The sequence below is a fragment of the Stegostoma tigrinum genome, chromosome 4 (genome assembly GCF_030684315.1).
Source record: "Stegostoma tigrinum isolate sSteTig4 chromosome 4, sSteTig4.hap1, whole genome shotgun sequence".
Classification (NCBI taxonomy): domain Eukaryota; kingdom Metazoa; phylum Chordata; class Chondrichthyes; order Orectolobiformes; family Stegostomatidae; genus Stegostoma; species Stegostoma tigrinum.
In genome coordinates this window covers 119919070-119941974 of record NC_081357.1, presented here as the reverse complement: position 1 = coordinate 119941974, position 22905 = coordinate 119919070, and the positions used below count along the sequence as shown (strand labels likewise).

The 22905-nt window shown below is 43.1% G+C and overlaps 1 protein-coding gene across 4 annotated transcripts; it reads right to left on the bottom strand.

The window, feature by feature from the left end:
- Window positions 1-432: 432 nt before the first annotated feature.
- Window positions 433-7860, bottom strand: mycn (MYCN proto-oncogene, bHLH transcription factor). Of its 4 annotated transcripts, none has more exons than XM_048531842.2 (3): window positions 7669-7860; window positions 5412-6351; window positions 433-1997 (listed from the first exon to the last, which is right to left on the bottom strand). In XM_048531842.2, the coding sequence occupies exons 2-3, from the start codon at window positions 6274-6276 to the stop codon at window positions 1348-1350; spliced, it is 1515 nt and encodes a 504-aa protein (XP_048387799.1). In that variant the 5' UTR covers window positions 6277-6351; window positions 7669-7860; the 3' UTR covers window positions 433-1347. The 4 variants fall into 4 exon arrangements, with proteins under 4 accessions (XP_048387799.1, XP_048387798.1, XP_048387800.1 ...); XM_048531841.2 differs by having other exon boundaries at window positions 5412-6276; window positions 7669-7859; XM_048531843.2 differs by lacking the exon at window positions 7669-7860 and adding an exon at window positions 7072-7603 and having other exon boundaries at window positions 5412-6276.
- Window positions 7861-22905: the final 15045 nt, after the last annotated feature.

The following is a 22905-nucleotide window of genomic DNA, read 5'->3' as shown; positions in this document are numbered from 1 at the left end:
CTATTCAATTCATTCATTTAATAGTATTCCCACCCTTTCCAAAACCATCATCATCTTTCAGTCCTTCCTTTGGCCAAGTCAGAACTTCTCCGGGTTGCTTTTCAGAATTTTTTTTGCCTGAAAGTCCTCCAAATCCTTTCACTTAAGGTGGAACAAATAGAAGTTACTAGTAATGAATGAGAAATACGGGAATGTGACAATGTAAGATTTAAAGTTATCAATAAAACTTCAAACTTTACATCATTGCTTTTAATTTATATTCCCCCACCCACAGACAATTGGATAGATTAGGATTAAGCAATAACGGGACTTTAGTGCCAGCCATATTTATGGTTGGGCCCAGTTCCAACTTAACATAAAAATGACTGAATCCCTCCCTATCTGCACTTCAGTTTTTGGTTCTCACAAATTACTTTACTGTAAGTGAATTCATAAGTGGGAAAGTCACGAATAGCAGGATTTATTGTAATTAAATCTTACACAACTAAATACAATAGCATTGACACAAGACTTGGTTTGGATCATTATCAAACTTGAACTTTGTCAAAAACACCAATTGTATTTCAGAGTCACTTCACCTTCAAACAGCATTGCCAGACATTTATTAGTATTTCAGTTGCAGTCCGCAAACTAGACACCATCACAAGAGGTAATTAATTTCATAGGATTTATTTTCATAAACGTGAGGTATTTCAAAAGTGCTATAAGTTGCAGCACTGTATGTACATTATGAAAAACACATAACTCAGCCAGTTACCCAGTTCTATGAACCCAACAGCAACACAAACAAGAGAGAGGCTAGGTAAAGGCATATATAGTAATTTCTGTACAAAAGAAATTTTAGTCAAAAAAGTGATAAAAGTAATATCTACTCAAACCTTTCACAACTCATTTTCATACGAAAATATAGGTATCAAATTTAGTCATGTATCAGCATCACACTAAGGATACAGGCAGTGTAAGAATTAGTACAGTACATAACAAGGATTAACAAGAAGTCTTTATAGGAAAAGTTCATGCTCCTCAAACGTTGAGTTATTATTCTGTATAAAATTCCAGTCCAAAAAAACGGCAGCACAGGCTGTAGCTCTTTTCTCTTAACCAAACCATCACATGAAAAAGGCAGTTGTTAAACTGGTATTTACATAGGTTTTGAAAAAGGCAATCAATAAGCCTTCTCAAAAAGGATCTCCATTGACAAGACACAGGTACCTCTAAAGCTTCAGAAGTATTTTTGTTCCATGTTTAAATGCGGCTGGATTGATAACCAGAAAAAAAAACTCCGAAACATTCTTGACGTCTAAAATGTGCAAAAGTGGCATTCAACCAGTTGGGACAGCCTTAGTTTTAGCGAGTCCTCACTTCCTCCAGTCTCTTTACTAGCAGTTGCTGCTTGGCTTTCAGTTTCTCTTTTTCCGACAACAGTTTCTGCTCCTCCGACTGCAGGGCCTGCACGTACTCAGTGGCCTTTTTCAGAATGATGACCTTTGCTGCCTTGTCGTTTTTCACAAGTTCTGGTATTTGGTCCCGTAAGGTGAGGAAGCTGGAGCGGAGGTCATTCCGTCGCTGGCGCTCCAGGATGTTGTGGGTGCGTCGCCGCTCGTTGTCTTCGGAGTCGGATCCACGGGGGCTCGCACTTTTGGACCTAGGGGGCGCCACCTGCTTGGCGAGGCGCACTGTTTCGCTCTTCACCTTCTTCAGGGGTGGCATCTCGTCGCATTCTGTGTAGGGTGAGGGGGCAGCGTAGTTGTGCTGTTGGTGTATAGGTGCACACCTTTTCATCAGTGAGGCGTTGTGGTTCTTGGATGACCCGCAGCTTGCGTTGTGAGAGCGCACAGTCACTGTAAGGGTAGTCACATGCTTGGTGGATGACGATCGCCGCTTCTCAACTGTTACCACATCAATTTCTTCTTCCTCTTCCTCCTCTTCTTCCTCCTCCTCCTCTTCCTCTTCTTCATCTTCTTCTTCCTCTTCCTCATCGTCATCCTCATCTTCCCCTGTAAATACACGAAAGCAGATTAAAGGTCAGGACCAGAAGTCAAGCGCATTTTAGATAAACAAACATTCATCATTTGCATAAGTGAATTCTCAGAACTTATGGCAAAGTTTAATGCGTTTAAAATGGCCCAGAGACGAAACCTCATTTCGTCAAGAATACAGAGCCTGCCTATGGGTGACTATTAGGGCATCGTGCCACAGTGAAAGGCTCTCCTACTGTTATTTTTCCTGTGGTGGCCATTCTATCTTTTGCCTGCACAACTGGAAGGTTTCCCTTACACAGAAAGTGCACCAGATCTCTTGGAAAAATACACCAGCTCTTACAGCGATGGAACCGGAGGCATTTATCTGCTTAGACAGGAAAAAAAAATAGGACTTACTTCCCTTTTGAGTATCAAAGGACAGAAAAAACATTTTTGTGGGAGACAGCCAGAAACAGTCAGCAATGAGAGGAAAATAATATTTATTCAAAACTCCACTAACTACTGCTTTCACTTTGAGAAGCTTCATGACATTTTGAAGCTTTTTCAATATATATATTATATATATATTATCTTTATGAACTGAACTGCATATTGGAATTAAGGCAGAAGTTGCTGGAAAAGCTCAGCAGACTGGCAGCATCTGTGAAGAAAAATAAAAGAGTTAACATTTCGGGTCCGGTGACCCTTCCTCAGTTCTGATTTTTTCTTCACAGATGCTGCCAGGCCTGCTGAGCTTTTCCCGCAACTTCTGTTTTTGATTTACAGCATCCGCAGTTCTTTCAGTTTAGATTTGATATTAGAATAGTTGTTTCAACTGTGTTTTGGAATTTCTGTCATTCCACTCAAACAATCTGCTATTTAAAATAAAGACTACGACTGAACTGTCTGTAAAAACACAGCAAAACGACAGAGGAATGTGAGGATTAACATAGATCAAAACCACTGTATTAACATATTAATCATAATTGCTGATTCACATTCCATGTCCCATGCACCAGGAAAGAGATCTGCCACAAACGATTACTGCAGGGACCAGAGGCTAATTCATGGAACTGTTCTAGATGGCAGCACAAAGTGCGTTCGTTTCCCAGAGCCGCATATTCAGCAGACAGCTGTTGGGAAGGAAGACGGACTGAACCTGAGCTGTCAGAGAGCTATACAACGAAGCATGTCTCACATTAGCCTAGAACATCAGCGATACTACCCACAATCATTTCAATGGATACACCACCATTAGACCGTGCAGCTAAAATATGCTTAAAAGTGGATCGATTCATTTCCTTGATCAGTCCATAGCATGGGCTTATTGGGCCATCTGCCAATCCACTAATCTAAGCCACAATTCTGAAACCCAGCCTGAAATCATTCCCATCTTATAGTATAAATTGATTAAGGTTTTCTCTAATAAATATGATCGGGATATCCAAATTGCAGACACAGGCCTTGAAACTGAATTCTATTTCGGCTTTTATTTCTTGCTTGCTGGTCTATCCCCTTTAAACTGTGTGGGTGCTTGGGGTTGTAAATTTCAATGCTTTGGCCTTGATTGCTGGATGAATCCCAGATTAGAACAAAATCCTAAATCAGAACATCATGCTTCACACATGTTGTCTGTGAGGCTACCTGAAACAATTCAATCACAAAAACTTTAGGACCACCGACACAAATGAACTTGATATGCTAAGGTGGCAAAAAAGAACATGCTCACTGTTCTCACAGAGCATTACTGAAGTTTAGAGATAAGTTTATAGGAAAGGCAATGCCTGCGGAGTCGCTATAAGGTGGGGCCTCCCAGCCTCTCTGTACTTTTCTTTAAATCTGCCACTACTTTCAAAAGTTAAATCCCTGGGTTAAGTAAAATGCTCAAGGGTTACATTTGCTGATTGCATGTTTATGGAACTTCAGAGTTTCAAAGTCATGCTGTGGAATTCCAAGAACTCCGTTCCCCATGGCTTTCTGCAATTACCCCTGATTAATGGGACTATCGCAGTACAAAGATGCACAGGTACTGCAACTATGACATCTGGTAGCTTTTCCGGGCAGCAATCAAAAGCTGGCTGCAATCTCCAGGTAGGAAATCGTCCCCAGATTAAATACAACTATAATCCTGGGAACTCGGTATTAAGATGAAATCACTGGTTATAAAATTAACCCATCCAAAAACTCTGCTTTATTTGTACCCAGAAAAAGAGAGGAAAGATTTCATGTTGGCACAGCAGCACAAAAAAAATCATGTCTTGGACCAAAGGCAAATGAAGCACACTGCCACCTGTTGGAGAACTGCAAGCTCAATCTCGCGGGACCATATTTTATTTCAGGCCTGTAATTCAAAACTGATTCATGTGTCTCCTCCACAGCAATGTGAGGAAATCCCCTCCCCTCCCCGTTCAGGCAGGCTGATGAAACTAACACAAGAAGGTGGCAGCTGAAACCAACTTCATGGATCTGTATTCATTAAACATTTCTGCTACTTGGTTACACTATTGAACTGAAGTCTTTGTCATCTGCAGTCCTTGCTGGGTTGATTCTCTATGCACTCCTCTCTATCCCTCCCTGACTTCCCTCACCAACTGACACGTCTGGGGAAGAGCAGCGTTAATAATGAGGCTGCTATCTTGTCTGGCAATTGAGGCAGGGTGGGTTGAAGGGTGGTGATACAGGTAAGTACATATTATGGTTGCATGTACATTACAGCAGACTGCCTACACTTGGGTGTCCGTGTGAGATACTAAGTCAGGAATAGAAGTGGATGGATTTTAAACATTGCATTCGGGTGTTTGCATGGGGAATACCGCAGTCTGCAACCCAGCTGTCGCTCTGCATTCATTCTGGTAGTTGCCATTCAAAACTGCCATGTCGTTCCCATGAGTTGCAATGGGGGAGTGTAAATGTTGCAGTTTGACAGGCACAGGGTAGACCTGGGGGAAGAAAGGGGGCAAATCTGGAAAAGAAACTTGGTTATTTATCAAACATCAATAGGAAGGAGGGAGGTAAGAAGAGGGACAGAGGTAGGACGAGGAGGATGGAGGTAGGTAGGGCGGAGGGAAGGATGGAGGGAAGAATGGAAGGACAGCAGGATGGAGGGATGGTTGGAGGGACAATGGAAGGAGGAAGGGGAAGAGGAGGCAGGAATAGGAGGATGAGGTAGGGACAGGAGGAAGAGGAGGCAGGGATAGCAGGGGAAGGAGGGATAGGAGGAGAACAAGGGAGGGATAGGAAGAGGAAGAAGAGGTTGAGAGAGGGATGGGAGGGACAGGATGAGTTAGGAGGGATAGGATGAGGAAGGAAGAATTGAGGGAGGAATACGAGGAAGAGGGGGAGGAACAGGAGGGAGGAAGAGGGGGAGGGATAGCAGGGAGGAAGAGGATGGTTGCTGGGAGAGGGAAGGAGGAGTAAAGGGGGAGGGTGTGTGTGTGTGTTTGCACTTACCGGAGTCGCTGGGAGTCTCGTTGCCGGAGCCGATGAGTGAAGCAGCCCCTGCCCCCCCCCGGGGGTGGGAAGGGGCTGGGTCTGGAGGTCCCGCTGCCGCCGGAGCCGCCTCGTCCCGGGCGAGGGGGAACGGGAAGACCACAGCCGGGTCCACACACTGTGTATCAGGGGTTTGGAGCTGGAGGGTGCCCGGGCTGGGGGTGGGTGTGGGGGTGGGGGTAGGGGGTGTGGGGTTGGTGTGTGTACCCAGGGCGGTGGGGGGGCACCGCGTCCCTGCGGCTGGAGTGGGAGCGGGAGCGGGAGACGCAGAGGAGCCGGGGCAGCCCCCAACGACCGGGAGACCGAGCCTGCCGTGAGCCTGAGCCGCGTATAGCTTCTCGGTGACCACCTTCTCCAGCTTCTCCCGGGCGGAGAAGCCACTCCACATACAATCCTGCAGCACGATGGGGTTCGCCTGGCTCCTAGTGACCCCACTCTGGCTGCTGCTCCCTGCCCCGGGACCTCCTGCTCCTCCTGCTCCGCAACAGCACAGCCCAAGCCCGGGCTCCTCTCCATCTCCATCCCCGTCCTCTTCCAGCAGCAGCAACTCGGATACCCAGTCCTCGGGGGCTCGGCATCTCCCCGCCCGGCTCGGGGACAGCGGCGGGGTGGGCAGCAGCTCGAACTTCTTCCAGATGTCCTCACTCGGGGGGTAGAAGTCCGCCTCGGGGCCGTAGTCGTCCGGGTAGAAGTAAGGCTGGTAGGAGTCGTACTCCAGATCATAGTCCTTGCAGGAACTTCCAACACGCCCGATGCAGGACGAGGTGCAGCCGGCAGACACCGAGCTGGATGTAGACGGGAAGCCCGACGACATGACCCCTGGCATCTTTTTGTTTTGAACAAAACGTTCAGGGCAAACAGGGAGAAAGAGAGAGAGACAGAAGAGAGAGAGAAAAAAAATCTGGAATTACAAAAGGGAAGAGGAGAGGGAAACACAAAATATTTTCTCTAAAAAAATAAGCAAATGAACCAGAACAACATGTTTATCACGATCTCTCTCCCCCCCCCCCGCCACACCACTCAATTATACTAGTCAACAATGAGCAATATTTTTTTAATAATCACAAGCTATCCCTTCCCCCCCCCAATCACCCTCACATATTGCAAACCGCAGCCCCCCCAATCCACTTGCCTTGGTCAACAATACGTAAGGCAACCACATAAACAAGCTCATTCCCCAAACCATACTAACTGATGCTGCAAGCCCTCCCCCCACCTATTTGCATTGGTCAATAATACTCAAAGCATTCACAACATATTTTTTATCAAAAGCAAGCCCCCGGCACTCCAAACACACACCTCTTGAAATTCCGTCCCCCGCTCCATTCATTTGCATTGGTCAACGAGGTGCAAAGCAACCCCAAAATATTTTTTAATCACAAACTCCCCCATGCCAACCACACATATTTTAACTCATCCCCCAACACTCACTTGCACTGCACAACAATACGCAAAGCAGCTGCAATATAATTTTTAACACAAATTGTTACCCCCCCCCCAGCACCACACTCAGTTGTACTGCAAATACAGCCCTCTATTCTGCCTCTAAATGAACTGTTTCCCCATCATTGCAGGGAGGGCTTTTAGTAAACGAGAACAAAAATTAAAACACTCCACACACACAAACAATGGGAGGTCTGAGCCTCTCCGCCCCTGGCAAAACAGATTTTGTTTTTCGTTCAGGATTTTTGCAATCAAAGGTGGGATTGATTCTATGCGTTCTGCTATTGCACGGTTGCCGCACGATGTGTTTCTGACCCTGAATTAACTCAGTGCAAGGGGCTGACTCTCAGCATCAACAATAGGGGCAGCCGGTGCTGGGACTTCACAGCGCAGCCAGGCACACAGCTCCCAATGTGACTGAGCAAGAGCACTGACTGACTGCAATCATACACACAATACGAGGTATGACTGCAGAGTACAGCATTCTCCATTAACAGGACAGTAGGGCTGTGTGGAGATAAAATCATTTTAAACATTAACCAAAGAACAAGAATACAACAGTCGGTCGCAAGATCCACTCGTTTAGGGTTTAAATTGAGCAAGACGCGAGGGTGAAAGCCTCCAGATTCCTCCAGGGCGAGCTGTATTGCTACTCTGACCTACATTCTGTGTTTCTGATTAATGCAAAGAGTCTGATCCAGCATCCATTCAAATATGTGCACACACTCACTTATTAAAATCTACCCACGGTTTTTCGACATTGAAGAAAGCTCACCTTCTGCTGCCTCCCAGGGAAAAGCAAGAATAAAAACGCTCCGCAACGATCTGAAATGCTAGAGGACGTTTCTAGACAGATCCAGCTGTTCCGAGCCTTGCATTAGACACCGACCATTCCCTCGCACCAGAGAGAGAAGTCTGTCAGTGTAACTTGGATGCAGGACTGGATATTATTATCTGCAAGAGGGAAAAAAAACTGCAAGGACCCTGAAAAAAATCAACAGCGCCAACCCCTTTCATTTACATAGGGAGGAGCCGCAATTTGGCGGGAAAATAATTGGTAACACGATTTGTCAAATATTATGTGCAATGCATTGCTAGAAGGCTATGCAGACGCGTTTAATTTACCCTGCAATATTCATAAGTTTGCATTAATGCAGTTAGTTTAGATCAGCAAGGGGTGCATTTTCATTCTATCTTATGCAGTTTTGTTTTCTCTTTGCGGATGGGCGGATTCCTGGCTTGCAGTTCAGGGCGCTGGCTGTCAATCAGCCTGATTTACAACAGGAACAGCTCCAAGGGAATACCGCACCGAGCTCAAAGGAGAGTTATTAATCATGCAGACAGCGAGCCGTGCTGGTGCGGACTCATTACAGTTGCACAGTAAGCGGGTTGGAACGTGGAAATTGTTGCAAATAAGAATTGCGATTTGGTAAAACACACACACATACAAAAATCCAAAAATGGAATAGCGTACAGTAGACGATGTTAGCCCCTTGAGTTTCAAACTGAGCCACACAAGGGTAGAGGCGCGACATCTAGTGGAAACGTGGACTGGATACATTGAGAATAAAAGAACAGCGTGTTCCATCCACTAGCTAGGTTCAAAAGTCTTCGTAACAAAACTACCTTGAAAAAGGTGGCGAAATAGCTACATGTTACACTGCAACCCCTATACATAAAAGTTCTGGTTTTAACTAGTCAGATGCAACCTTCAAAACATTTCAATAGATCGCAGTAGAAAATAGATCTGAGGCAGTGTAAAAAAAAGTGAGATAACACGGCGTGAAGCTGGATGAACTAGATGAAAATTTTCTGAAGGGTCTCGACCCGAAACGTCAAACTTTCCTGGTCCTCTGATGCTGCTTGGCCTACTGTGTTCATCCAGCTTCACACCGTGTTATCTCAGATTCTCCAGCATCGGTAGTTCCTACTATCTCCTTAACAAAAAGTGTGCTGTTTTATTAACATGGAATGGGGAAGGAGCAGTTACAGGTTATGTTTAGAGGATGGTGACAGTTGCAAGGAGAAACATTGCAGTTGAAATAGAGTCATACAGCTTGTCAACAGAGCTCCGTCCCTCCCACCCCACCGGACCGACCCGCCTCCCCCGACCCCACCGGTCCGACCCGTCAATGCTGACCATGTTCTTAAACTGCTGAAAACAAAAAATGCTGGAGATTACAATGGAGCAGACAGTATCCATAGACAGCAAACTAACGTTACCAAGTGTGGAGCTGGATGAGCACAGCAGGCCAAGCAGCATCTTAGGAGCACAAAAGCTGGCGTTTCTAGCCCGAAACATCAGCTTTTGTGCTCCTCAGGTGCTGCTTGGCCTGCAATCCACACTTTGCTATCTCAGATTGTCCAGCATCTGCAGTTCCCATTATCGCTGAAGCTAACGTTACAAGTCTAGATGACTCTGGTGAAGATTGCAGTATTTGTCGTCATTTGTTCCTACCTATACTCCCAAACTAAACTAGTCCCACCTACCTGTGCTTGGCCTGTATCACTCCAAACCCTTCCTCTTATCAAAACATCTTTTAAAAGCTGTGACTGTACTTGCATCCATCACTTTGTCTGTTCATTCCACAGACGAACCACTCTGCATAAAGAGGTTGTCCCTCACATCTTTTCTCCTTTCACCCTAAAATATGCGCCCCGGCCCCCCGGTTTTGATGTCCCCATCCTTGGAAAAAAACCCTTCTCATTCACCTTATCCAGGCCCCTCATGACTTTATAAACTTCAATAAAGTCACCTGACAAGCTCCCACACTCCAGTGAAAAAAAGTCCCAGTCTTCCCTGTCTAATTTAATATCTCAAACCCTCTTTTCTGAGCCCTCTGCAGTTTAATAATATTCTTCATATAACAGGGCAACCAGAAATGCACACAGTGCTCCGCAACAGGCCACACCAACGTCCTGTAGATCCTCAGCATTACGCCCCAACTCCTACACTCGAAGGCCTGAGTAATGAAGGCAAGCGTGCTGAACACCTTTATAACCACCCTGTCTACCTGTGATGCAAATTTCAGGAAATTATGTACCTGAACCCCTTGATATCTCTGTGCTACAACACTACACAGAGCCCTACTATTAATTGTGTAAATCCTCCCCTTACTGGTTTGACCAAAATGCAATACTTCACATTTATCCATCAACCGCTCCTCAGCTCATTGACCCATTTGATCAAGATCTTTTTGTAATCTGAGATAACTTTCTTCACTGTCCACTATACCTCTAATTTTGGTGTCATCCACAAACTTACTAACCTTGCCTCCTATATTCTCATACAAATCATTTATATAAATGACAAACAGAAGCAGACCCACTACCAATCCCTGTGGAGCACCGCTGGCCGCAGGCCTCCAGTCCGAACAGCATGTGGGTGTAATGGCATAGGGAGAGGATTGCTGAATTTAACTGGAGATGATTTTATTTTAAATACTCACCTTTGAATAAAGACATCATCTTTCAAAACTTTACAGTCAACGAAAGTATTATTTTGAAGGGCTGTCACCGCTGTAATGTGGGAAATGCAACCTTGCAAAAGATCTCTCTAATGCATTTATTTGTACTCGGATAGTGCATTCTAAATATCACAAGCACTGCTCATATTTGGAGGCATCTTCATTTTTCAGGTGCTCATTACGCAGATTAAGTTGCCACAGCTTTGGCATTGAAGCCAAAGCAGAATGCAGTTCAGGAGTTATATTACCAATTGGACTTTCAGTCTGCGGTATAGTCAAAATATACACAGCTTCACTTAAACTTCATATAGTCGTTACTGAGGTGTGCACCAAACAGTAGGAGCCATAGTAGATAATATGAGCCGTGGAACGGTGGTTAGCACCTGGGAAATGCTTTCCTCGTCATGTATTGACACTGCCCTTCACTCTAAAGGTGATCTGTAATGGGCTGTAACCTGACAGCAAGTAAGAACGCTATGCTTGGCTTTAGATTTAGTTCATGTTTTGACACTGATTTGCATTCCAACAGTTTGATGTAATTGCGAAGCTGAAACCGTGTTGATGAAGGCCGTGCTTGTAGTGGAAACGCACATCCCTGATTTTAATCGCTCCATCACTGGTAGCTGTCCTTTTGGCAGCCTTGGTGCTAACCTGTGGAATTTCCGCCTACAGTCCGTCTGCCTTGCATACCCTTCAAATTAAATATTTTCCAACCAACCTGTTCAGAGTTGTTACTGCACACTCGCAGAGAAGATGAGACTTGAACCTAGGCCTCTTGGTTCAGAAAGCAAAGCACAAATTGCTGGAAAAGCTCAACAAGGGTCTGACAGGATCTGTGGAGAGAAATCAGAGTTAATGTTGTGAGTCAAGAGACCCTTCCTGTTGGCTTAGACATGGGAACACTACCAAAGTATCACAAAGGTTCTTCAAAATTCTCTGAAAGCCTATCATCTTGACTAAGCTTTTGGCCACCTGCTCACATAACATCTTTGGTGCCAAATTTTATATAATAAATCTAGGAAATCACATTTGAATAGTTTCACTGCATTAAAGGGAGTTTATAAATACAAGTTGTTGCCTCCTTCATCCATTGCTATGATTTGATTTCTTTGTCTCCTCTTTCGCTGGAAAGCTTTGCTTTTTTTTATCACAGGTAATTTATGAGGATATTTGCGTGAACGCTCAGGTCACAGCTTCACATCAGTACAAATTCCGAAAGGTAAGTGTGGCTTTTGAATTGTCAAAACTAGTTGATTGAAATGACAGTATAATGATCAATCCAGTGGTGCAAATTCAAACATATGTTTGTGTCAAATGTGTTGCACATGTTCTATAACTGCTGCTTCGCTGAAAAAATATCCCGACGTCACAATGCAAAACAAAAGCTGGCAACAGGTTTTGAATTTGTTCATGTCTACGTAAAATAGTGGGGCAAGTTGAGGTGAAACGCATTATTTTATACCAGTTAAAATGATGCAAATATCTGATTACCTTTCAATTTTCCAGAAAACATTTGCTATTTTTCACAAAAATTGGGCGCTTTAGTGTGAATGTTCTCTATTCAATTCCTGTACCTGTATTCAGACACACACTCACACATTACCTCTCTCATACACACGCTGTCTCTCAAGCGCGCACACGCACAGAAATCCCCTCTCTCTCCCTCACACCACACAAACTCTCACACAGATCCTCTCTCATACACACGCTATCCCTCAAGCGCACACATACGCACACATACACAATTTCTCTACACACACACACACACACACACACACACACACACACACACACACACACATACCAATCTATGTTGTGAATTTGTGTTTGCAGGTACATTCTATTTTGTCCAAAAGCACACAATTTATAGATGGTCAGAAATAAAACCAGTCTGACTCCAAACCAAACCGCACACAGATTCTAAACAAGGCCTCGCACCTAACATTCATTGTCTGACCTAAAATGTCACCTCTTCTTTACACTGATAAAACCTTTAGTTTGCTCAGGCTAGGGACTTAAAAGGAATATGGATATTTATATTTGCATATTAATCAATTAAAACTTCCTAACTTATTAAAGATTTAACAGCATCTCAGGTTTGTTTAATACATCCTGATCAATGGTGTGAATCTTTGATCTTTCGCTTATAAGTTCTCTGTCTGATACTTCCTCTGTCACTAACACCTGAAGAAGGAGTAAGTGTCCGAAAGTCCGTGTTTTTGAATAACCATGTTGGACCATAACCTGTTGTATGTGATTTCTGAGATAGCACAGTGTACAGCTGGATGAACACAGCAGGCCAAGCAGCATCGGAGGAGCAGGAAAGTTGATGTTTCGGGCTTTGACCCCTCTTCAGACATGTACAAGAATCCCAGCCTAGAAGAACAGGGGAATGGCACTATTTGATATAACAAGGTGCAGAGCTGGATAAACACAGCAGGAAAAGCAGCATTAGAGGAGCAGGAAGGCTGACGTTTCGGAGCTGTAAATTTCTTGCTTTATATTAAAATAGTACAACATCCAACAATTTTATTGAACAAGTCACGATAAAATATGGACATTATTTGATAAGAGGTTTCCAGTTTGATTCCTCCAAATCTTCATTCATTTCAGAACATCGCAAAAGTTTGACTTTGGTCATATTTTGAGACACTTCCTTTGGGCAAAGCAAATGAAAGCTCTTTCCCTTATCGGAAATATTTCTATTAATTAAGTATTTTAAGAATTGCATGCGCTGGAATGCCAGTCTGCCTCATCTACTGAAAACAAAAAAACTTGAGAATACATATTACTGTTTCAACCAGGCTATAGCGATAATCCAATTCTGATGTGGAACATGCTTTACTGGCAGCTTTCACATTATCCTAACTAATCTCCATCAGCCCAGGTCCAAATCAGTTTTGAAGCAACAAGGTAAAAAGGTTTCTAAAAATTCAGTAACTGTATTTACTTTTATTTAAAAAAATTAAGAATGATTTGCATTTGTATTGAGTGTTTAAGAACAAATGGAGATCAGAAACACTCTACTGCCAATGAAGTGCTTTTGAAGTGTATATTCTGATGTTATGTAGGAATGCTGCAGCCAGTTTGCCTGAAGCAAACCACCATAAGTAACAATGTGATAATGACCAGAAGATCGTTTTGATGATGGCGAGTGATGACTGTTGGCCAAGACAATGGGGATAATTATTTGATACATGTCACAGGATCTTTTAATGTCAGAAGTGTTTTAATTCATTTTTATTTCAAATGTTCTGTTTATAGTGTAATCACAGTTTTCCTTGCAGTCTAAATGTCTTACCTAAGAAGTCAAACAAGCTGCTTCATATCTCATCCAGGCCAAATTTATAGCTGGGTATTAGGAGGCAATGTGAAGAAAACACATGCAGGTCCTTACTTTGGCTTTGTTCTTTATTTCTGTAGAGAAGCCACATGTCTTCATTCAGCTACTCCTGCTGGTCGCCTGAAAATAGTACATGTGAGCCATTGTCCTACTGTTCCGTGACTCACCAGTAGGTCATTGTTTTTGTTCCTGTCTCACATACATACTGTCTGAGTTTTTTACTCTGTATGCCAGAATCTATATTTACTGATATTCAGGGCAGGATGTTTTGGTAATGTTTCGCAATACTAGTCATTAATCAGTTTTGTTGCATTGTGCACTAAATGTTGCTAAATGCCAAAGTTTCTCTTTAGCCATTTTATACCTTTCTCCTGCTGTTTTCTGTTCAACAGTTCGGCAACAGTTTGTTCATACCCATTATTAATTCTACTGCCTCATCAGGCTCTAGAGGACACAGTTCAACTGGATAGCATTGCCAATAGCCATATCTTTATCTTTGTTCTGGTGGTAAAGCTTTTCTTAACCACCTGAGGTGTTTTATTTGAATAACTCATACAATGTAAACATTTTAAATGTGCTGAATGTGGATATATCTGCAAACAATCAGATAAGGAGAAGTTTCATTCTGCTATCTAGTTTGAAGAAAGGCATATCTGATCTTTGGCTTCTCAGGTGAGAGATGATTAACCAGTAGGTTATGAGAGGTGTATGTTTGTTTAGGTAAGAGGCTGCTTCGTGGTGGATGTTTTCTCTTGAACAATATTATCACCATCTCTGCCATTTCACTCTAAAGCTTAAACTTTTCCAGTCACCAACTTGAGCCTAGCAACAGAAACATCAGGAAAGTGCAGAAAATTATGAAGAAAAGCTTCACTTAATGCTCCACTACATGGGAATGTCAAACACAGCTATCAACTACATTTTTCACAGCAGGTGAAGTCACAGTGTATTGTATTTCACAAACTATTCAGACCAACATTAATAACATTTTCAATGCGCTCATACTATTGTCTTTGGTAGCTAGAAGGGACATCTCCGGTGTAAGTGATACCTAACCACATGAACAACCATACATCAATCTCTCACTCCCCAATCACATCCGCAGAATTATCTACCTGCAGAAGGCAGTTAAGGTCACGATGCAAAGAAAATAGCAGCAGCGATGTACACACTGATTACTAATTGGCTGAATAATCAAACCAAGTACCTCCAATACCACACCTCTATAATTAATCACTAAAAGCAACAGTTAAAAATTTTAGGCAGAATAAGTATGTTTGCACCTTAAATACCTAATCTAATTTTCTTGTTGACATTTTTTTTCAAAATATTGAGGTAAAATTTCTGGCAAAGCCAGTTTTATGATGGCATGTCAATATGTCATGCTCAAACTCACACTGAAGCATAGAAGATAGGAGCAAGAGGAGGCCCTTTGGCCCTTCGAGCCTGCTCCACCATTCTTCACAATTGTGGCTGATCATCCAACCAAAAACCTAATCCTGCCTTCGCCGCATAACTTTTCATCCCGTTTTCCCCACGTGCTATAGCTAGTCATCTCTTGAAAATATTCAAAGTTTTGGCATCAACTACTTCCTGCGGTGGTGAATTTCACAGGCTCACCACTCGTTGGGTGAAGAAATGTCTCCTTATCTCCGTCCTAAATCATTTATCCCGAACCATCATACTGTGATCCCTGGCTCTGAACACATCCACCATCAGGAACATCCTCCCTGCATCTACCCTGTCTCGCCTTGTTAGAGTTTTATAAGTCTCTTTTATAAGATACCCGCCTCATTCCCCTGAATCCTAAAGAAAACAATCCTAACCTAGTCAATCTCCCTTCATACATCATTCCCACCATCCCTAGAATCAGCCTGGTAAACCTTTGTTGCATGCCCTCGAGAACAAGACCATCCTTCCTCAGGAAAGGAGACCAAAACTGCATACAATATTCCAGGAGTGGTCTTACCAAGGCCCTGTACAAGTGCAACAATGCATCCCTGCTCTTGTACTCGAAACCTCTCACAATGAAGGCCAACATACCATTTGCCTTCTTTACTGCCTGCTGCACCTGCATGCTTACCTTCAGCGAATGGAAAGGATGCCTCTGCTGCACACTCCCCTCTCCCAATTTGTAACCATGCAGGTAGTAATCTACTTTCTTGTTTTTGCTTCCAAAGTGAATAACTTCATATTTATCCAAATTATACTACACTTGCCCACTCACCTCACCCAAACTGTCGAGATCATGTTGAAGGGTCTCTGCATCCTCGTCAAAATTCACCCTTCCAGCTTGATATCATCTGAAAACTTGGAGATGTTACATTTTGCTCCCACATCCAAATTATTAACATGGTTTGTAAATAGCTGAGATCCCAGCGCCGATCCCTGTGGCACTCCACGAGTTATTGCCTGGTAATTTGAAAAGGACTTTTGAAATTCCAACAAATTGTCTGAATCTGAAATGTGCCTTGACGTTTTACATGATAGTGTAGCAGCAAAAGTTCTTAACTTAGCTCTTGTTTATTCCACAAATGGAGCCTTGCGGAATACTAACCCCTGTTCGATGACAAAACATATGTTTTATTTTAAGAAACAAAATTACTTCCCAATTGAATTTCATTTGGCACCTGTCATGTGTAAATGACGATAAAACATGTCTTGTTAGTAAACTTGTACACTAAATAAATAAGGAACTTTGTAGCTCTGATGAAGGGTCACTCACTGAACTCAAAACATTAACTCTGCTTTCTTCTCACAGATCTTATCCGATCTGCTGAGTTTCTCCAGCAATTTCTGTTTTTGTTTTGTGATGAACAACAAGTCAACTGAGTCAAATAAACCTTATTTAGAGATCTATACCAGAAAATCAGAGTTCTATGCATTTTACATTTGGTGGAAACGTCTAGATTTTTTTCTAAATAAGCCAACATTTTCTACTCGCTGTCAACTGCTCCTGTGGTGAATATTTATGACTTCTCTTCACAGAGAGAAGAGAGATGGATGCTTGCATGGTGTATTTTAGCACTTTAGCAATCTCTTCAAACATAGAGAATGGGCCATTCACAAGATTGCAATGAGAGTGTGAAAGCAGTGATCTTCACAACGGCATAATATTAAAAATTTATCTTCATTCCCAATTTGAACTGATTTAATTGCTTAAGATTTTAGTCAGTCTGACTGTGCTTCTCGCCTTAGAGGTGCTCAGATTGTTCAGTTCAAACAGAAATTTCTTCCAAATGTTGACAAAAACATGTTTGATAGTTTTTTTGTAATCCAACAGGCTTTTTTTTAGTTTAAAGACACGGTTAGTGCAGTAGAATCTCAGCAGGTCAGGTAGCATCAGTGAAGAGGGAAACAATGGTAAAATTTTGAGTGTATGACTCTTGCCCAGAACACAGGCAGTTATATACATTTTTAAGGCCTAGGTGCTTTCTTGAAGGCCTTGACTTCAAAGTCAGGAGTCTGTCCAGATTCCTTGAAGAAATGTAGGCCAGATAGCTTTACATAACTGGTGAGGAAAATGGTGAGAACCTCTGCATATGCATGTTACTTCTGTCAAAGAGTGGCACCAGTAGCTATGAATTATTTATTACTTTCTGCTACAGGAGCCAGTTATGCTTTATAGATAATAGGGTTTCTATGAACTGCCACATGTCTCAAAGGCATAAAAAGAAGCGTGACTGTGTTGGAGTTTGCTCATTGTCCCTGTTCCTGTGTAGGTTTCCTCCAGGTGTTCTGGCTTCCTCCCACAGCCCAAAGATGCACAGCTTAGGTGGATTGGCCATGCTGAATTGACCATAGCGTCCAGGGGTGTGCAGGCTAGGTGGATTAGCTATGGGAAATGCAGTGTTGCAGGGATAGCGTGGGGGTTCTGGATGGAACGCAATTCGCGGCACGGTATGGACTTGAATTGCCAAATGGCCTGCTTCCACACTATAGGATTATGAACTCCCACATGTCTCAAAAAGTATGAAAGGAAGCATCCAGAGCAGGACTGGAAGAATATAAAGAAGGAAAATAATTGAAGATTATTACTTGCAGCATATTGTCGACAGACCAACTTTTAAAGTTCCAGAACAATATTAGTAGCAATGGAAAGGACAATCAGGCAGCGTGTTTAATAATGCAATATTACACTTCTAATGCCCCAACAAAGTTTAAAATTCACCTCATCTTACGGGGTGGCACAGTGGCTCAATGGTTAGCACTGCAGCCTCACAGCACCAGGTACCCGGGTTCGATTCCAGCCTCGGTCTGTGTGGAGTTTGCACATTCTCCTCGTGTCTGCGTGGGTTTCCTCCGGGTGCTCCGGTTTCCTCCCACAGTCCAAAGATGTGCTGACTAGGTGGATTGGCCATGCTAAATTGCCCATAGTGTTCAGGGGTGTGTGGGTTATAGGAGATGGGTCTGGGTGGGACGCTGCAAGGGGCAGTGTGGACTTGTTGGGCGAAGGGCCTGTTTCCACACTGTAGGGAATCTAATCTAATCATCCATCTCTCTCTGTATATATTATTGCCTTCTCTTGCTCAGTATTCCAACACGTATCTGTGTAGTGCTCTCTAAGCTTCAATTTCTTTGTGACATGTATCGGTCTTCCTGTGTCTAACACTATGAATGCCCTGTGGCTGTTTTTTATCTGACAATCTCTGTCTGCTTGTGTTTTCCTGTTGCTTCTTCTCCCAACGTTTAAAACGTAAAACAGCACAGCAACGAGGTCTGTTTTTTATTTTTCTCTGGACTTTTCCATTAATTCTTCACTTGTCCCATTTCCACCCCCTTCTATTCATCACAAAGCCTTGCTTTGTTTGAAACCTTTCTTCCTCTTTCCCCATGTCCTTATCTCCGTTTTGTGCTTGGAACCTATGAAAAGTTTAACTTTGTATGTCTGCAGCTGATGCCTGACCTGTGAACATTTACAGCATCTTCCGTTCCTGAATCAGCAATGTTTTCACATAGAGCAGATGTGAGCATGACAATTAAACAAATAAATTATTTACTCTAGTGCTGTAGGTTGAGTTGAAGCCTCGCAGTTGAAGCAGAATTGCATGAGATCTCAACACATCTGATGCTGACATGGTGATACAAGAGGTGACAGTGTTCCACTTCCACCATTGACTTTGCTCATTTTAATGAATGTGTTTTTGGATGCATGTTTCTTAGAACTTGCAACACGGAAGCACGTTATTTGGCCTAACTGGATTATTCTGAGTGTTCTGCTTTGCATGAGCCAATCTCACCTGTAAAGAACCACTTGGACACTAAATCTTATTGGAAAGGAGCTAACAAATTCCAATGTAAATGCACAATGAACATCTTTTCACTTGCTGAAGCCCACCAGCATGTTAGGATCAGATTATCACCCCTGGTCAATGACAATGAGATCTCCCCTCATCCTATCCCAAAACATTTTCCACAACCTTAGTTGTAATCCCTATATTGTGAAAGGATGTAATAAAGCTGCTTCCAGGGAAAAAATACATAATTATCAATTACATAATTTCCTCTTCAAAAAGACACTGATTCTAGAGATTCTTGATCTGGGGACCAAGGTCCTTGGATTTCTGAGAGTCAGTTACAGGCTGTAACTTAAGGATTTCAGGTGGTTTGTATATCAAATAACCCTGGAAGGTGTCGCATACCAGATCCATATCAAGGGTTGCATCCACAAATTTCCTGGAACTAGAGGGCAGACACAAACAGTTAGTATGCAATTTGATTCTGGCTAAGTCTAATTCTTGTTTGTTTGGTTCCCTTTAAATTGCAGTGAGAGGAGTTGAGGTTATGCAGATATTTTGTCTGTAACAACACCCACCTCAGCTCTCCCCTATTAGGGGGGCCTTGTCTGGAGAAATACCTGATCATTATTTGGAAATTCTACCCTTTGCAGACCTCAGCAAAAGGTATAACTGTTGTCAGTCCTGTTGAGATTTGCAAAATCTTTGTAAGGCCCTGGCAGTAAAAGATAGGATCATGCAGCGTGGAAACAGACCCCTTGGTCCAACCAGTCCACTTCAACCATGTTCCCAAACTAAACCAGTTCTACCTGCACACACTTGGTTCATATAACTCCAAACCTTTTCTTTTCTTGTACTTACAAAAACATCTTTTAATGTTGTAACTGTGCCTTCGTCCACCAATTTCACTGGCAGCTCATTCCACACACAAACCACTCTCTGTGTAAAACCTTATGTCCTTTTTAAATCTTTCTCCTCTCACCTTAAAAGTAAACCCCTAATTTTGAATTCATCCACCCGAAGTAAAAGAGCCTTGTCGTTCACATTATGTATTCCCCTCATGATTTTATAAACCTCGATAAGTTCACACCCTCAACCTCCTAGGCTGCAGTGGAAAAAAGTCCCAGCCTATCCAGTCTATTTTTATCTCTCAAACCCTCCATTCCGAAAATGGAGAGATTTTTATTGGGCTTTGTCATGTCTGTTTGCCCTGTTGGTGGTCTTCTTTCCAAATTTTGACCACTGATTCTAGATGGGTGCTGCTTATGTGCCTCAGAAGGTTCAATTTGCCTACCCTGGCCATACAAATTGTCGCCCACTCCCAGCACACCCCCCCAACAAGATTTGAGGCAAAGTGTTTAGTTTGGGCTGGGTCAGTTAGGTGTTCAATCCCTGTGACACAATGATAGGCATCCCTGAAATATCATGGATCATTTTACTTTACAAATGAGTATTGCTGTCCTGCAGCAGTTATCTCACAGTCAGTTGTTAAATTTGTTCTGCTAGCTGAAGGAAATGACACCTCAGAAGAACCCAATTAATAAACAGCAGGGACAAGTTGCGAGATCCAAAATGTCATCAGCTTTGATCTGATTTCAGCCCATTATTTCTTCATCATTTTGTTAATAATTTCACTGATAAATTTTGAGACAAGTTATTACATTTTATCCGCCCCAGATTCTTTGTGTGTTCTGCTTGGTTTCTTTAATGCATAATTATTGAATACAACATTATTATCCTTCAGTTTGAAGAGTCTGTTTCTGTGCTGTGAAACACTGACTCTGGCTATAATTGGCTTTGTTTGATTTTTCAGGAGATATAGGTAGCATATCAGTTGCATATGTTGATGCACAATTTAGATTTAAATTAGCATCTTTGATTAAAATTACGAACTGCGTAATTGAAGTTAAGCAAAATTAGTGGCGAAAGGCAAATTATTGACAAAGGAATTCAATAATTTTGCATTGAAGGGAGTTTGGGAAAAAAATGACTTCAGACTTCACTTGTGATATATATGCAAGGTATGGATAAGCCACCACAAACTACTCAAGCTTGTAATAAAAACAGGAGCTTACCTTGGGGCTATTAGCAGGAAGGATTAATTATCATGACTTTTCATTTAAGGATATCTTGTGATATTCATAGAGGCTTTTACAGATGCTTTAACTAATGTACCATCTGAACAATTCATAAATTCTGAAGAAGGGAAGACTTGCCTTTATCCAGCATGTTATACAATGACTGGATACCTCAAAGTACTGTACCTTCAGTAAAGTTATTTGTCTGAAGTATAGTATCAGAGACAATGGTAACTGCAGATGCTGGAGAATTCCAAGATAATAAAATGTGAGGCTGGATGAACACAGCAGGCCAAGCAGCATCTCAGGAGCACAAAAGCTGACGTTTCGGGCCTAGACCCTTCATCAGAGAGGGGGATGGGGGGAGGGAACTGGAATAAATAGGGAGAGAGGGGGAGGCGGACCGAAGATGGAGAGTAAAGAAGATAGGTGGAGAGAGTATAGGTGGGGAGGTAGGGGGGGGTTTGTCAGTCCAGGGAAGACGGACAGGTCAAGGAGGTGGGATGAGGTTAGTAGGTAGATGGGGGTGCGGCTTGGGGTGGGAGGAAGGGATGGGTGAGAGGAAGAACCGGTTAGGGAGGCAGAGACAGGTTGGACTGGTTTTGGGATGCAGTGGGTGGGGGGGAAGAGCTGGGCTGGTTGTGTGGTGCAGTGGGGGGAGGGGACGAACTGGGTTGGTTTAGGGATGCAGTAGGGGAAGGGGAGATTTTGAAACTGGTGAAGTCCACATTGATACCATTAGGCTGCAGGGTTCCCAGGCGGAATATGAGTTGCTGTTCCTGCAACCTTCGGGTGGCATCATTGTGGCAGTGCAGGAGGCCCATGACGGACATGTCATCTAGAGAATGGGAGGGGGAGTGGAAATGGTTTGCGACTGGGAGGTGCAGTTGTTTGTTGCGAACTGAGCAGAGGTGTTCTGCAAAGCGGTCTCCAAGCCTCCGCTTGGTTTCCCCAATGTAGAGGAAGCCACACCGGGTATAGTCACTGTTGTAATATAGGCAACATAGGAGATAATGTTCCCAGAAACAGCAACCTGATGATAACTGCACCATCTGCTTTTGGTATAGTGATCAAGGGATAAACATTAACCCAAGGCAACCGCTCTAGTCTCCCTCAAAATGATACCACGGAGCTGGATATATTAGTGACTCCAAAATGGGATTTGGCAATGGAGGTCTTTGTGTCAGTATGCAACTATAATCCTGACCCTGAACCACTATCAATGAAGGCCAGAAGACAGGTGACATCAGGCTATAGTCCAACAGGTTTATTTGAAATCACAAGCTTTTGTAGTGTTACCCCTTCATCTCTGCACCTAATGAAGGAGCAGCACTTCGAAAGCTCGTGATTTCAAATAAATTTGTTGGACTATAACCTGGTGTCATGTGACTTCTGACTTTGTCCACCCCAATCCAAACCGGCACCTCTACATCATTCTCAATTAAAGCAGTTTGAGGATGGGTTGATGTTCCCCTGGGAAGCACAGTTGGGTGAGGCCAATTATTGCAAATTATAGGGCTCCCCCATGCTGAGTAGAGTTTTCAGAATTTAACAGGGGTGGGGGAGTGCGAGAGATTGAACACAGGAATCCCTCAAACCCCACCCCGGTCCTTCTTCACCTCAATCCAAATCAATAACATTTGCCAGGCCACATCCCTTCTGGGATTATGGCTGGGGCCACGATGGTTTGTTGTAAAGGTCACTTGACCTGCACTATCTCCATATTCAGGTTGTCAGCTCCTATCTCAGCCAAAGAGGCTGCCATTCATTGAGTGTTGCAAAGTGTCCCATTAGCCGTCCCAGATTCGATGGCAAACCCTCACTTAGCTGGGGAATTGAAGATTTTGGTCAGCATGTCTGAACAAAGCATGGGAAAGGGAATATTTT

Bases quoted from the DNA above. Each gene is read 5' to 3' on its own strand.
- mycn (XM_059645622.1), bottom strand. From the start codon at position 6,776: ATGGAGCGGGGGACGGAATTTCAAGAG. The intron at 6,277-6,749 runs GTGTGTGTTTGG...CAAAACAAAAAG, and splicing joins GGGGGACGGAATTTCAAGAG to ATGCCAGGGGTCATGTCGTC. The intron at 1,998-5,411 runs GTAAGTGCAAAC...GTGTATTTACAG, and splicing joins CGAGACTCCCAGCGACTCCG to GGGAAGATGAGGATGACGAT.